The following is a 14,589-nucleotide window of genomic DNA, read 5'->3' as shown; positions in this document are numbered from 1 at the left end:
AGCTGCCTCATTAAAATGAATAACATTGTTTTCGCCTCTCGGTGCGTGTTCGGTATTAGGTTTTCAGGTCAAAGTGAAAATGTCATTTGTTTGTAAAAAAAATAAAGCAAAAAAAAAACATTTATCCAGGGTTGACAGGCAGGTCGATAATTATCTTGAAAAACAAATAGGTGTACTCAAAATGAAAAACACAAAGCTCAATATCAGTTTCAAAATTCCTGCAAAAAGTTATCGCCACGTCAAAAAAAATATCACATTTTGCCATAGGGAAAATTACGCTTTAATTTTCGTTACAATTTTCATAATTTTTCATTATTCATTTCGTTTCGTTTAAAGAGTGAAATATTTAATTTTATGTTTACTTGTGCAATTCAAGAACTTAGTGTGTTTATCGTTAATCGTTTATCGATAGATTATCAAACGAAACGTACAAAACTACAATATTTAAGTATTTTCCTATTATCTCTCTAATTCTCTGCTCTCTCTCTGTCTCTCTTAATTCGCATAGTTGTATAATTACATATAACTTCATACATATGAAAATATTTAGATATATATTCTGCATGCATATTTTCGATACATTTTTCTCTCTTAGAGATGCGCGGTTTGCTGAGCGCAACGATAACGATAATGATATCGATAACGATAACTTTACCGATGGCGATGCCGACAACGACAACGATGCCGACTGACAACTTTTCCGATAACTTTATCGATAACAATAACCATAACGACACTGATAAAGGCAACGCTACCGATAACGATAACTATAGCGATAACGATAACGATACCTATAACGATAACGATAACCATAACCATATCGATAACGATAACCATAACGATAACGATAACAATTATCGATAAATTGCGCTCAGCAATCGCAATCGCAAAAAAATAAATCCTGCACAGTTTTCATCATCTTTATGTACACTTTAAAATACCCTGTAGTTGAGTTAATGACCGCGAGCAGCTCTATTCTTCCTCTTCCCCCGAAATATCCTCAATAATTCCTGAGAACAGATTGTCGTTTAACTGTTTCGATAAGTAAACATATTCCACATCGATTTGGCCTCTTTGGGCTCTCTATTTCTCTCTCCACATCGCTGCCGCGTGTCGCTTTTTGCACTTGAACGAACAAAAATGAAAAGAATATGTGAGAAATGAAAATAACAAAAAAAAAAAATAGCTAAGCATTTGGCGTACTTTTTTTTATACTTTGTAGCCAAGCACAAATACAAACACAGACACGAGATTGTGAAAATATAAATAAGATTGAATGGATTTATTTGGCAAGCTGTTTTCAATAATTGAATTATCCAAGCAAAAATATTTTCACAACAAATTAAAAACTCAACAAAGCAAACACACATCGTACACACACACACACACACACACACACACATTCAGACACTCAGTTAGACGGATGACAAACATTCATCATTCATAACATAACAGAAATTTCTCTCTCTCACTCTCACGCTCTCACGTTCTCACTCTTCATTCAGACCTTTTTGCATACATATTTCTCCCATTCAAAAATAGAATCAAATATTTATTAAAAATATGTTTTCTTCGCATACGATTTATTTTGCGTTCTCATTATTATCAAACAAACAACATGAACAGAAAACAACAAAAAAAAAACAAAAAACAAAATACCGATAAACAAAACTTGTTTAACTTTTATCGATATTAGTTTGAAATGTTCTTCCACCAAACAAATTCTCCATATATAAATATTTTTAAATATATCAATATAAATATATATACTACAATATTATTATATATCTACTCGATGTTTTTCATACACTTTTGTTTCGATTTTATGTTTTCAAATCAAAAAAAAGAAATCTACAGAAAGATACAAAGCAAAAATCATAATAATAAGAAATCAATTTGCAACACGTAACTAACAAATCGCTTTTTGTCTTTTGCCAACCACACAACACTTTCTTCTCCCCAAACCAACCAACTTTTGCCTCGATCTGGATCTGGATCTGAATCTGAATCTGGATTTGATAACAGTCGTGTTTCGGTGATGCGAGGTCAGGTGATAACGCCCCAAGGTCTGGGCATCGTTGGCATTCGTGTCTCTGTGGATCGTGACTCACGTTTTGGCTTCACTCTCACACGACAAGGCGGCTGGTGAGTACACAGAATACTAAATATATTCGAAACATTTTTAAGTTGGATTTCTAGTAACTAGTTTAAGATTATTCACCTATTTACTAAATAAGATTTACAACTAGTTTGCTACCAAAAAAAGTTAGTTAAAAGTTTAATATTATTCACCTATTTACTAAATATGATTTATAAGGCAAAAGAGTTAGTCAAAACTATAAAATTATTCACCTAACTCACTAAATATAATTTACAACTAGTAAAAAGAGTTAGTCAAAAGTATAAAATTATTCACCTACTTGCAAAATATGATTTATAAGGCAAAAGAGTTAGTCAAAAGTATAAAATTATTCACCTAACTCACTAAATATAATTTACAACTAGTTTGCAACCAAAAAAAGTTAGTCAAAAATATTATTCACCTATTTATTTCAAACTCTATCAGTTCTTTTTCCCATTAACCGCTTTAATTAAGCGTCTTAAAAAAATATAAAGTGCGCGCTAAAGTTTTAATTCGATCAAATATAAAGTTATCTGCTGTTAATCGGACGCACGGCGCGTATACGTAATATCCAATTGCTGCGGGCGCCCTCCCCAAACGCAATTTAATTAATTTTTTATGCGGCAACAGCAACAACAACAGCTAGAGCAATGACGTCGTCGTCGTCGTCGTTCGGTGGTCTCTTTAATCTCTTTTGGCTTTACTCCAAATGCAAATTACTTACGTATGAGTAATTTTTCATAATTTGTCAGTCGCCGTGTGCTTCTCTGCTCTTCTGGGCTTTCTCTTGATTACATTTTGTTAATAGAATTTTATGCGCAGCCAAATACAAAATAAGTTATCACTTTTTAATTAAATCTTTCACTTTGATGTGACCCCTAGAATCCGTGTTGAACCCAAAAGTCGAGACACAGTCTGCGATTTCGATTCCGATTCCGATTGCGTTTGCTCTTTGGCCTCAGCTTGAAATGTGAATTTTTGCCTATTATTTCGTTTCTTGTCTCTTGTGTGTTTGTGTTTGGGTCACTTTAGCCACTGGCCACAAAATTCGCTTGCAGCTGGCAGCTGACATCTCAACACAGCTCAGAAACAGAAAACCACACGAAATGTTCTTGTTGTTTAGGCACAAGTTGCTGCTCATTAATGTGACGACATTTCCAAATCGATTTCTACCTCAAGAATGCTTCTTATAATCATTTAATGAATGCTGCAGACTAAAGAGTTGAAACTACATTCAATTGCATTTCATACAATACAAATATAAGTAATATTTCAAAATAAGTATTATCCAAAAATATCAAATATATTAATGTAATTTTGGTTACAGATTTAATTGACACTATAAATTACTATCGATAAATTTGAAAGTAAAACTATAGATTTAAATGACGAGCAATAATTTAGTGAAATATTTCATACAATACAAATATAAATAATATTTCAAAATAAGTATTATCCAAAAATATCAAATATATTCATGTAATTTTGGTTACAGATTTAATTGACACTATAAATTACTATCGATAAATTTGAAAGTAGAACTATAGATTTAAATGACGAGCAATAATTTAGTGAAATATCCGATTACTAAAGATTTTAGAAATTTTATAGCAGAACTATAGATTTAAATATAAATTATATTTCTTGATAAACATTATTTTCGAAAAATCATAACAAGATTACTGCGGCTTCATATCTGAGCATATTACATTTTGTATATCGATTAGTCGAATAGGTTTTACAATTGATACATTTTAAAGTGGAGCTACAAAATTTGTATTATCCCGCATTATTTTATAAAGATTTCAACGACATATCTGAGGCTGCTGTTCTGACATTAATAATGCTTGTATATTGATTACTTAGGTGGCTTTTACTATCGATAAATTGCAAAGCAGATAATTGATACAATTGATACATTTTAAAGTGGAGCTACAGATGTAAAAATTTGTATTATCCTGCATTATTTTATAAAGATTTCAACGACATATCTGAGGTTGCTTTTCTGACATTAATAATGCTTGTATATTGATTACTTATGTGGCTTTTACTATCGATAAATTGCAAAGCAGATAATTGATACAGTTGATACATTTTAAAGTGGAGCTACAGATGTAAAAATTTGTATTATCCTGCATTATTTTATAAAGACATTTCTGAGGTTGCTTTTCTGACATTAATAATGCTTGTATATTGATTACTTAGATGGCTTTTACTATCGATAAATTGCAAAGCAGATAATTGATACAATTGATACATTTTAAAGTGGAGCTACAGATGTACAAATTTGTATTATCCTGCATTATTTTATAAAGACATTTCTGAGGTTGCTTTTCTGACATTAATAATGCTTGTATATTGATTACTTAGATGGCTTTTACTATCGATAAATTGCAAGGCAGAGCTTAGTTGAGTTGAGTTGCCATGTTGCCATGCAGCCAGCCACATTTAAATGTCATTCGCTTTGCTTCGCTGCGCATTTCGGCAGTTTGCTTGATAATTTTAAATCAAAAACACACACACACACACACACAGAGGGAAAAAGCAGGAAAATGGCAAAATAGAAAATGGAAATTGTTGATAAAGATAGAGATAGAGAGCAAGCAAGGAAGTGAGGGAAGAGGAGCGAGGAGGGAATCCAATCCAATCCAATTCAATCCAATATATCTAATATAAATATTTTTGCAGTTGTTTTTGGCAAAAAGGATTTCCGTTATTCACCGAGCAAAGGCAACAGCAGCAGCATCATTATTGTTCTTGTTTTGACATTTTCTTTTTGCATGTGTGTGTGTGTGTGTGTGTGTGTGTCTTTGCTGGCCAATTTAAATAAACATTTCGCACCCGCTTTTGCCTGCCGCCATCGTTGTTGCTGATTTTATTATGTCGCAACAACAACAACAAGCTTGCCACACAAATAAAATCTGTGCAACAGACAGACAAACTAACTGTCTGATGATTATTTGTATTTACTTTACACACACACAGACACAGCTGCACACACATAGACGAAGTTGTCGTCGCTTTGCTTTGTTCCAAAAAGTGTAGCATACTTATGTGGGCGCTGCTTTTCTCTCTTCTCTCTGTTGCCATGGGCTACGCTTTTGCTGTGTGTGTGTGTGTGTGTGTGTGCTATGTTTGCTCTACGTTTTTACCTACTGCGCCATAATTTCTCATTAGCCCAGTGGCCGTTAAATGCCGCTAACGTTGACCATTTTTCACAATCGTTGTTGTTGGCTACACTTTTGGCTGCGCAACTCTCAACGCAATCAGCAACAACAACGTAAACAATTATAAAAACACAACTAGCAACTGTCTCTGTGTGTGTGTGTGTGTATGTGTGTGTGTGTGTGTGTGGAGCTCAAGAAAACATAAAATCACAAACATGTCCTGATTTGCTGCCTTTCCTTTCTCTCTCTCTATCTCTGCTCCTTCTCAGCAGCTCATATAAATTCCTCAGTTTTTGTTTTGTTTTTTTCCTTTCTGCTCCTTTATTTATTTTTATTATGACTACTTTGTTGTTTGTTATTCTTTTTTTTTATGTATTCCTCCTTCCTCTTCGCTTCTCTGCTCGTATTTTAAAGTTTTCTTTTGTGCTTGTTTTCTCTTACATTCTTACTTTTAGCTGCGCAATAATTTCTGTTTATGTTCACATTATTTTTAGCTCAATATACGACATGCAAGGAGCGGGGAAGGGACACGGGGGGAAGCCATGTGTTTGGGCTTATGCAGCTGCAAACAGTGCTCTATAAAATTAAATGTGCAGCCTTCAAAGCCTTGGCACACACACACACACACACACACACACACACAGTGAGCAATGAAATTATTGCGCCATTGCATGCTATAAACTAAATGCAATTGCTGCGCTTCGTCGCCCCTTCTTCGTCCTTCGTCCTTCGTCTCACCCTCTTTTTGCCAATCATTTGTAAGCCCATTGTGTGTTCAATAAGCTCCCACTGTTGCTATTATCTGATACAAGGTGATAAAAGAGCCTTGAGAGAGAGAGTGAGAGAGAGCTGCATCGCATCAATATCAATAAATGAGAAGAGAAGCAGCAATAATTGAAATTAACTGAGCAAAGTCAACGGCCAAAAGTCTGGCAGATGAATCAAGATGCGATATATCCAGCAGTAATATGTGAAAGTTCATTGAGAATATTTACTTCAGACAGCAGCAATGAGACGTGATGAAATTAGGCAAGCAAAAATGAGTAGCTAAAAAAAAAGCAGTTTATAAGAAGCATTGAGAGAAGTTTAATGGGAAATGTGTGATTAAAGTTGTAGACAATAATAATGAGTAGGAAAAGAAATAGAAAATAGAATAAAACACTAAAAACAAAAGAGAATGAATGTCGCAAGAGAAGTTAAAAAATTCGAAAAGCAAAAAAGTAAAGCTTATAAAAATGAGAATCATTGAAAGAAGTTCAATAAGCAATGTATGATAAAATTAAATGGAATAATACAAAAAATTCAATGAGAAATATTTTTACAAGAGAAGCAAAACTTAATAGCAAAACAATTATAATTACCAATACGAGAAGTTCAATGGGAGTTAACATATTTGATAAAAGTTGTAAGAAAAGTTCAATATGGAAAAAAGAAATAAAGTAAAAACTATAAACAGCTTATGAAATAACTGAATGAAGTTCAATGGTCAATGCATTATAATATTTGTGGAAAAGTTGAATAGGAAATTTAAAATATTTTGAAAGAAAAAACCATTAAAAAACAATATAGTAACATCCATTAACACTTTATGCTTTATAATTATATGCATATGTATGTTGAACATATTTCAACGATCACACACTGCGTTGACATACTTTTTGGCACCACTGTGCTTGGCTGGCTGTCGCTTTTAATGTTGTTGCTCGTTTGTTTTTATGGCTTTGTATTTATAATGTTTATTTCGATTCGATTCTATGCCCGTATTAAGCTCTTCCCTTGCCTTCCCTTCCCACCCCATTTGACACTTTTAGTGGCTATGTGCAAAAACCCTTTTACCCTGTAAAGACCCAGAAGAAGGGTGTCTTTGCAACAGGTCAGGGAAATCACTTGATCCGGCTTTAGCTTTCGCCATTAAGTGTAGTAGCAAAAGGCGATAGGTAAATAAGCTGCAGCTGCTTAGCAGGCGGATTAGAGAAGCAAAAGCAAAGGTAGAGATAAAATAGCATATATACTAGTACTATATAATAAATAAGTCGAGAAACAGCTGAGTTGAATGCCGTTTAAATGTCTTCTTCCCACTGTGCACTTTACTCTCTGTCGCTGTCTCTGTCTGTCTTTGATGCACTTTTTCCGTTATGTTACTTTGCATTCGACGCGTTCTTTTAATTCGATTTTACTGCTAATTTTCCACTTTCAACTTTTCTTCTTTACGTTGCTTAACAGCTGCAAATTTCATTGTCTTCTTTTCTGCTTTATCTTTTCTCAGTTTTTATTCTTTTTCATTGGTTTTCTTTATGGTTTTGTGATTCGCTCAATCTTCTCTTAAATGTGCTCTATGCATCTATCAGCAATGATCATCACAATGGTGTTTTCTTGTATTCTTCTGTTTTTCTAGAACTTCTCTTTGAATTCTTCCCATCTTGTCTTCTCTATAATTTCCTGGTGACTTCTTCCTTTGACTTTTCTCTTTCACATCTTCGTTTGACTTCTTTCTTTGACTTCCCTATAACTTCTCTTTGGCTTCTTCCCTTCACTTCGCTTTGCCTTCTTCCCTTCACTTCACTTTGGCTCATTCCCTACAACTTCTCTTTGGCTTATTCCTTTCACTTCTCTGTGCCTTCTTCCCTTCACTTCTCTTTGAATTCTTCCCTTGTCTTCTATATAACTTCTCGGTGACTTCTTTCTTAGACTTTTCTATAGTTTCTCTTTGTCTTTTTCCTTTAACTTTTCTACAATGTCTCTTTCACCTCTTCGTTTGACTTCATTCCTTGACTTCTAGACAGCTTCTCTTTGACTTTTATCCTTGACTTCCCTACAACTTCTCTTTGGCTTATTCCCTTCACTTCTCTTTGGCTTCTTCCCTTCACTTCTCTTTGAATTCTTCCCTTCTTGACATCTCTATAACTTCTCGGTGACTTTTTTCTTAGACTTTTCTATAATTTTCCTTTGACTTCCCTTTGACGTCATCCCTTGATTTCTCCATAAATTCTCTTTAACTTCTTCCCTCGACAACATTTTCCCTTGACTTTTCTATAACTATTCTTTAAATTTGTCCCTTCTTGATATCTCTATAACTTCTCTTTGACTTTTCTATAACGTCTATTTGACTTTCCTTGACTTCTCTGAAACTTCTCTTTAAATTCTTTGCTTTTTTTTCATCTCTATAACTTCTGTTTAGCTTTTTCCTTAGAATTCTTTTCGACTTCCTTTTTCTTTACTTAACTTCTCTATGATATCTGCTCTTGTTGACTTCTCCGCAACATTTCTTTAGCTTCTTCTATCAAATTCTCTACAACTCTTTCTCTTTGACTTCTCTACTTTTCTCATTGATTTCCATCCTCGACTTCTCTGCAACTTTCCTCAACCTCTCTTCTGTCTTTTCGCTCTATATTCCTAACTTCTTCTCGCTTTTCTACCTTTGCTTCTCATTCTTATATCTCACTTTGCTTCTCTCACTTCTCTATTTGCTTCTCTCAATTCTCACTTTGCTTCTCTCGTGCAATTTCATGGACAAAACCAATCATGATCATTGAAAAGCAACAACTGTAGCGCATTTTGAAGTCGACTTAGTTGACTTTGCTTTATAAAAGCATGTTACATGTTGCTCTCTTGGCAGAGTTTTCTTTTCGATATTGTTCGTATTTTTCATTTTTCATTTTTCACTGTACCCATTTTATTTTTTTATTTTGTGTTCACTCTGCTCCATTTGCTGTTTTGTTGTCCTGTTGCTGTTGCTTGTTACAATTGTTGTTGTTGTCCTTTGACATGCATTGTTCTGCTCGTTGTTGTTGTTGCGATTGTTGTGATTATTATTATTGTCGCCCATGTTGGTTGTTGTTGTTGTTGTCGCTCTTGTTGGTGTAGTAATAAAGGTAATAAAAGTCATTATATTGTGCTGCAGGACATTATTGTCGTGGGCATTCGACTCGCTCTTTCTCTCTCTCCCTCTCTCTTTCTCATTCTTTTTTTTTATTATTTTGCATCATATTATTAGAGTGTGCTGTGTAAGTGTGTATGTGTGTGTGTGTGTGTGCTTGACATTACCATTACAAGCCTTTTTTTTTATTTGTTGCTGCCTGCCATATGCAATTCAATTACAGATAAATAAATGGCTCCTGCTTTGCCCTCTCTCTCACACTTCTCTCTCTCTCTCTCTCTCTCTCTCTATGTGTGTGCAACCAACAAGAATTGCAATTACAACAAACAAACAAACAAATAACGCAAATGAAAACAACTTTTTGAAGCGTGACAACATTTAAATTAAATTAGCAAAAATTGTAACAAATTCATTTGCATTTCTTTCTCTCTCTGTGTGTGTGTGTGTGTGTGTGTTTGCTTGTTTATTGAAATGTTTATAAATGCTTGTACCACACACACACACACACACACACACACACACACACACACACACACACACACACGAACACATCGAAACGATGACAATAAGGCCTCGACTTTTGTTTATTGCAAAAATTAAATGTAATTATTTTTTCATTTCATTATTTTGCCCACGAACAACAATTGTTGTTGCGTCCCACAATGCGACCACGCCCCTTTTTGCGCCCACAATGCAATTATAGAGACGATTGGTGTAATGAAATCGATATCCCGGCAATTTCACAGCTAAATTGCTTGGCCAGGTGTCGAATGCATTTTGATTGCCTGCTCTTGCCTCAATTTGTGGCATGTTCACCCCTCTCTCTCTCTCTTTCTCTCTCTCTTTCTATCTCGCCCCCTCTCTCGCTCCCTCTATCTATCTCTATCCTCTTTGCACAACTCGCGCACAAACACAATTAAAAATCACATTAATTAAATATTTCCAAAGCAAAAGTTTTGCCATTTCTTAAGCTTTCTACCCGACTGACTTGCCTTTTGCTTTCACCTCTTCACCCGCTCTCTCTCACTCTGTGTTGTTGTTTTCCTCTTTGTTTTTGCCATCTTGCATCTGCCAACGGCCAGAGCAAAAAGTTTTTCGCAACTTTTCTTACGCCAATGCGAAAAATACTCGGCAAATATAATGAAGGCGCGGCCCTCGCCAATCGTTGCCATCATTATATTTAATGCGGCTAACGCATGACCCCCAAAAGGGGCATCACAAGAGTGGGCGTGGCACTGGGCAGGGCAGGGCAGGGCAGGGGTTAAGGTCTTAACTTATGCTCTAGCAATTGTTTTGTTCTTGCTCTCGCTCTCTCTCTTTCGCTTGTTGTTGTTTTTGGACAAATCCTAAAGTTTTTCAATTTCAACAAACAATTGAGGCATTATCTTTTCACTGGCTGTTAAAGGAGGTGGGGGAAGGAGGGGAAGGAGGGGATCTGCATAACTCTCGTGTGCGTCAAACGCAGACGCAGTTGACGTGGGCAGCTGGAGAATGAAGTTCATTAAAATATTAATTTGCATGTTTGTGCCATGAAATTTGCTGCACAACTTTTATTTCTACTTTTCTCTCTTCTACTAATGTAAATAAATATATGTGTGTGTGTGTGTGTGTGTGTGTGTGTGTGTGTTTGTGGGCGTGACAATTACATGTCGCAATAACTTTAGTAAAACTTAACTTTAGCCATTAGTTTAATAGCAGGTTCGTATTTCGATTCGTATAACGTGTATTTATTTCATGGCTTTTGACTCTCGCTTTATTAATAGTGTAAAACAAAATGAATTTCATTATATATTTGCCATAAAATCTATGTTTATATTAGGCGTAGTAAAAGCTCAATATTCTGTTAACCGAAAGTCAAATTTTAGCTACTAACTATGAGAGGGAAAGCAATGAAATTCTATGTGATAATACTTATTTACAGTTTTTAAGCATTGCAAAAAAGAGTTTACCACAATAAAATTGTTGTTTAGTTTTGACTGAATATAGAATGACATTAAATATTAAAGAAATTTACATTAATATTACATTAAATAAAATATTATGACAAACAAATACTTTTAAATTTACTATCAGCTAATTTTAATACCATATTTTCTATAACAATTCAGTTTTAAGCTATACTTTGAGTGACAGTTCTCTAGAAGAGTTATTATATCAATGTCTCAAGCATAAAGATATCAAGAAATCAAAAAAATACTTCAAATATACTATTATCTAATTTTAATACTTTATTTTATACTATTACCTGCCAGCTTAAAGCAATACATTATGACATTGACATTTCTCTCACAAGCATTATTAACACTCTCACTTTTTTGCCTCTTCCACAGGTTCGATGTGCTGGTGAATGGTGGCGGTGCAGTTACCCTGCAATTCCAGCGATCACCCTTCCGTCCACTTACCCGCACCGTGTTTGTGCCCTGGAATCGCATCGTCGTGTTGCCGCCGGTGCAAATGCAGCTGAGCGATGACGATGAAACCACCAGTCGCAACATCAAGTGAGTTAACTAAACTAATATACTACAAAAATACTAAATACTACAAGTATATACTAGAAATATACTGTCAATATACTATAATATACTGGTACACCAAAATGTTCCATTATATACTACTAATATACTACAAAAATACTAAATACTACAAGTACATACTAGAAATATACTGTCAATGTACTATAATATACTGATACACCAAAATGTTCCATTATATACTACTAATATACTATAAATAGACTACTAATATACTACAAAAATACTAAATACTACAAATATATACTAGAAATATACTGCCAATATACAATAATATACTGATACACCAAAATGTTCCATTATATACTACTAATATACTATAAATATACTACTAATAGACTACAAAAATACTAAATACTTCAAGTATATACTAGAAATATACTGTCAATATACTACAAATATACTATAATAATATTTGTAGTATTATTATTATTATTACTTGTAGTATTTAGTATTTTTGTAGTCTATTAATAGTATATTTATAGTATGTTAGTTGTATATAATGAAACATTTTGGTGTACCAGTATATTATAGTATATTGACAGTATATTTCTAGTACTGGTACACTAAAATATATCATTATATACTACTAATATACTATAAATATACTACTAATAGACTAAAAATACTAAATACTACAAGTATATACTAAAAATATACTGCGAAAAATACTACCAGTATACTATAATATACTGGTACACCAAAATGTTCCATTATATACAACTAATATACTAGCAATATACTACAAATATACCGAAAATATACTTCAAATATACAACTAGTATATAAAATATGTATTATTTATATATTACTAATATACTAGAAATATTCAACAATTATATCACAAATATTCTACAAATATGTATATTACTAGTATATTAGGAATGCACTATTAATATACTACTAGTATACTAAATATATACTATTAATATACTAGAAATATACGGCAAATATACCACAAAATTTGCTACAAAAATACCACTAGTGTACTAAAAATATAATATTAATATACTACCAATATGCTACTAATATACTACTAGTAGTCGAAAAATATACGATTAATATACTAAAATTATTCTATAAATATACCACAAATATACTACAAATATATTACTAGTATATTAAAAATATACTGTTAATATATTACTAATACGCTAGAAAATACTGCAAATATACCGTAAATATACTGCTAGTATACTGAAAATATACTATTGAAATACTACAAATCACTAGAAAATACTACAAATATACTATTAGTATACTTCAAATATTTACCATTAATATACAACTAATATACCACAAATATACTATTAGTATACTACAAATATTCTATAAACATACCACAAATATACTATTAGTATACTTCAAATATTTACCATCAATATACAACTAATATACCACCAATATACTACTAGTATACTACAAATATTCTATAGACATACCACAAATATACTACAACTATATGACTAGTATATTAATAATGTACTATGCATTTACTACTAATACATTAGAAAATACTACGAATATACCACAAATATACTATTAGTATACTTCAAATATATACCATTAATATACAACAAATATACCACAAATATACTATTAGTATACTTCAAATATTTACCATTAATATACAACTAATATACCACCAATATACTACTAGTACTATCCCTTACTACAAATATTCGATAAACATACCACAAATATACTATTAGTATACTTCAAATATATACCATTAATATACAACAAATATACCACAAATATACTATTAGTATACTTCAAATATTTACCATTAATATACAACTAATATACCACCAATATAGTACTAGTATACTACAAATATTCTATAAACATACCACAAATATACTATTAGTCTACTTCAAATATATACCATTAATATACAACTATACAACAAATATACCATCAATATACTATAATTCACACTCGATTCCAATATAATTTTTCGCTACAGGGTCGCACCATTGAATCCGGCATTGACGTTCCTCAACTCGATCCATTATCACACGGCCGACGAGGCGAACGATGCGAGCAAAGTGTGCATGGATCATGATCACGAGAAGCTCAAGCCCCAATTGATTAGCACTTGGATGCCAAACGGTGTGGGCGCCATGCCCGGCAAGCGGGTCATCTTCGCTGAGACGCAGGTGAGTTCTATGTTGCTTAACTAGCGGTAGCTCATCCCTTAACAAGTAGGGGAGAGGTGGCGAAGGGGGGGCGAAGAGATGCCACTCCTAATTAGCGGTCGTGCAACAGAAGCAGAAGCAAAAGCAGCAGCAGCTGGACTCTGCGTACTTTTAATTAATTTAAAGTTCGCCTTAATGACATTATAACTTTGCATCTAACACAGACAGCGGCGGCACAAGCACACACATTAATTCTCTAAAGCGTGCCACAGAGAGAGTGAGAGAGAGAGAGAGAGTGAGCGAGAGCGCATTACATTTAATTGCTGCATTCGACCCGTGGCAGCTGTGGCTCGAGACTCGACCACAAGGCTTAATAACCAACTCACTTAGTGGCAGCGACAATTGTAATGCTCATTCCCTCTCTCTCTTTCTCCTTCTCTCTCTCTCTCTCTCTCTCTATCTCTTTACCACTCCTTCTTCTTTTTTTCAGTTCATTTTCCATGTTTCCACCTCTTGCCTTTGCAAGTTATGCGCTTTTGTTGCCGCTTCATTTTAATATTTCCCTCTTCCTTTTTGTAACTTTTGCTTTGTGCTTCTCTCTTTTTTTTTCGTCTGCTGCAACTTCCTCTGTCATTTTTAATTGTTGTCTTTCTTTCAGTTGCGCATTTTACTTTCACTCGCTCACTTCCGCAATTTCTTACCTTTGTTGTGCTGCACCTTTCGTTGACTTTTATTTGAGGCCTCAACTCCG

The 14,589-nt window shown here is 33.6% G+C and overlaps 1 protein-coding gene across 7 annotated transcripts in view; it reads left to right on the top strand.

Annotated features, from left to right (window-relative positions):
• LOC132797174 (teneurin-a) overlaps window positions 1-14,589 on the top strand; it is a 300,879-nt gene that overhangs the window by 269,154 nt on the left and 17,136 nt on the right. For all 7 annotated transcript variants that reach the window (XM_060808718.1, XM_060808719.1, XM_060808717.1 and 4 more), the window contains 3 exons: window positions 2,026-2,145; window positions 11,497-11,664; window positions 13,667-13,859. In XM_060808718.1, coding sequence (XP_060664701.1) covers window positions 2,026-2,145; window positions 11,497-11,664; window positions 13,667-13,859 — 481 coding nt within the window. The remainder of the gene's footprint in view (window positions 1-2,025; window positions 2,146-11,496; window positions 11,665-13,666; window positions 13,860-14,589) is intronic.

The sequence above is a fragment of the Drosophila nasuta genome, chromosome X (assembly GCF_023558535.2).
Source record: "Drosophila nasuta strain 15112-1781.00 chromosome X, ASM2355853v1, whole genome shotgun sequence".
In the NCBI taxonomy this organism is placed as follows: Eukaryota; Metazoa; Arthropoda; class Insecta; order Diptera; family Drosophilidae; genus Drosophila; species Drosophila nasuta.
Note: the sequence above shows the minus strand (reverse complement) of the source record. Positions and strands in the feature narration are given on the sequence as shown.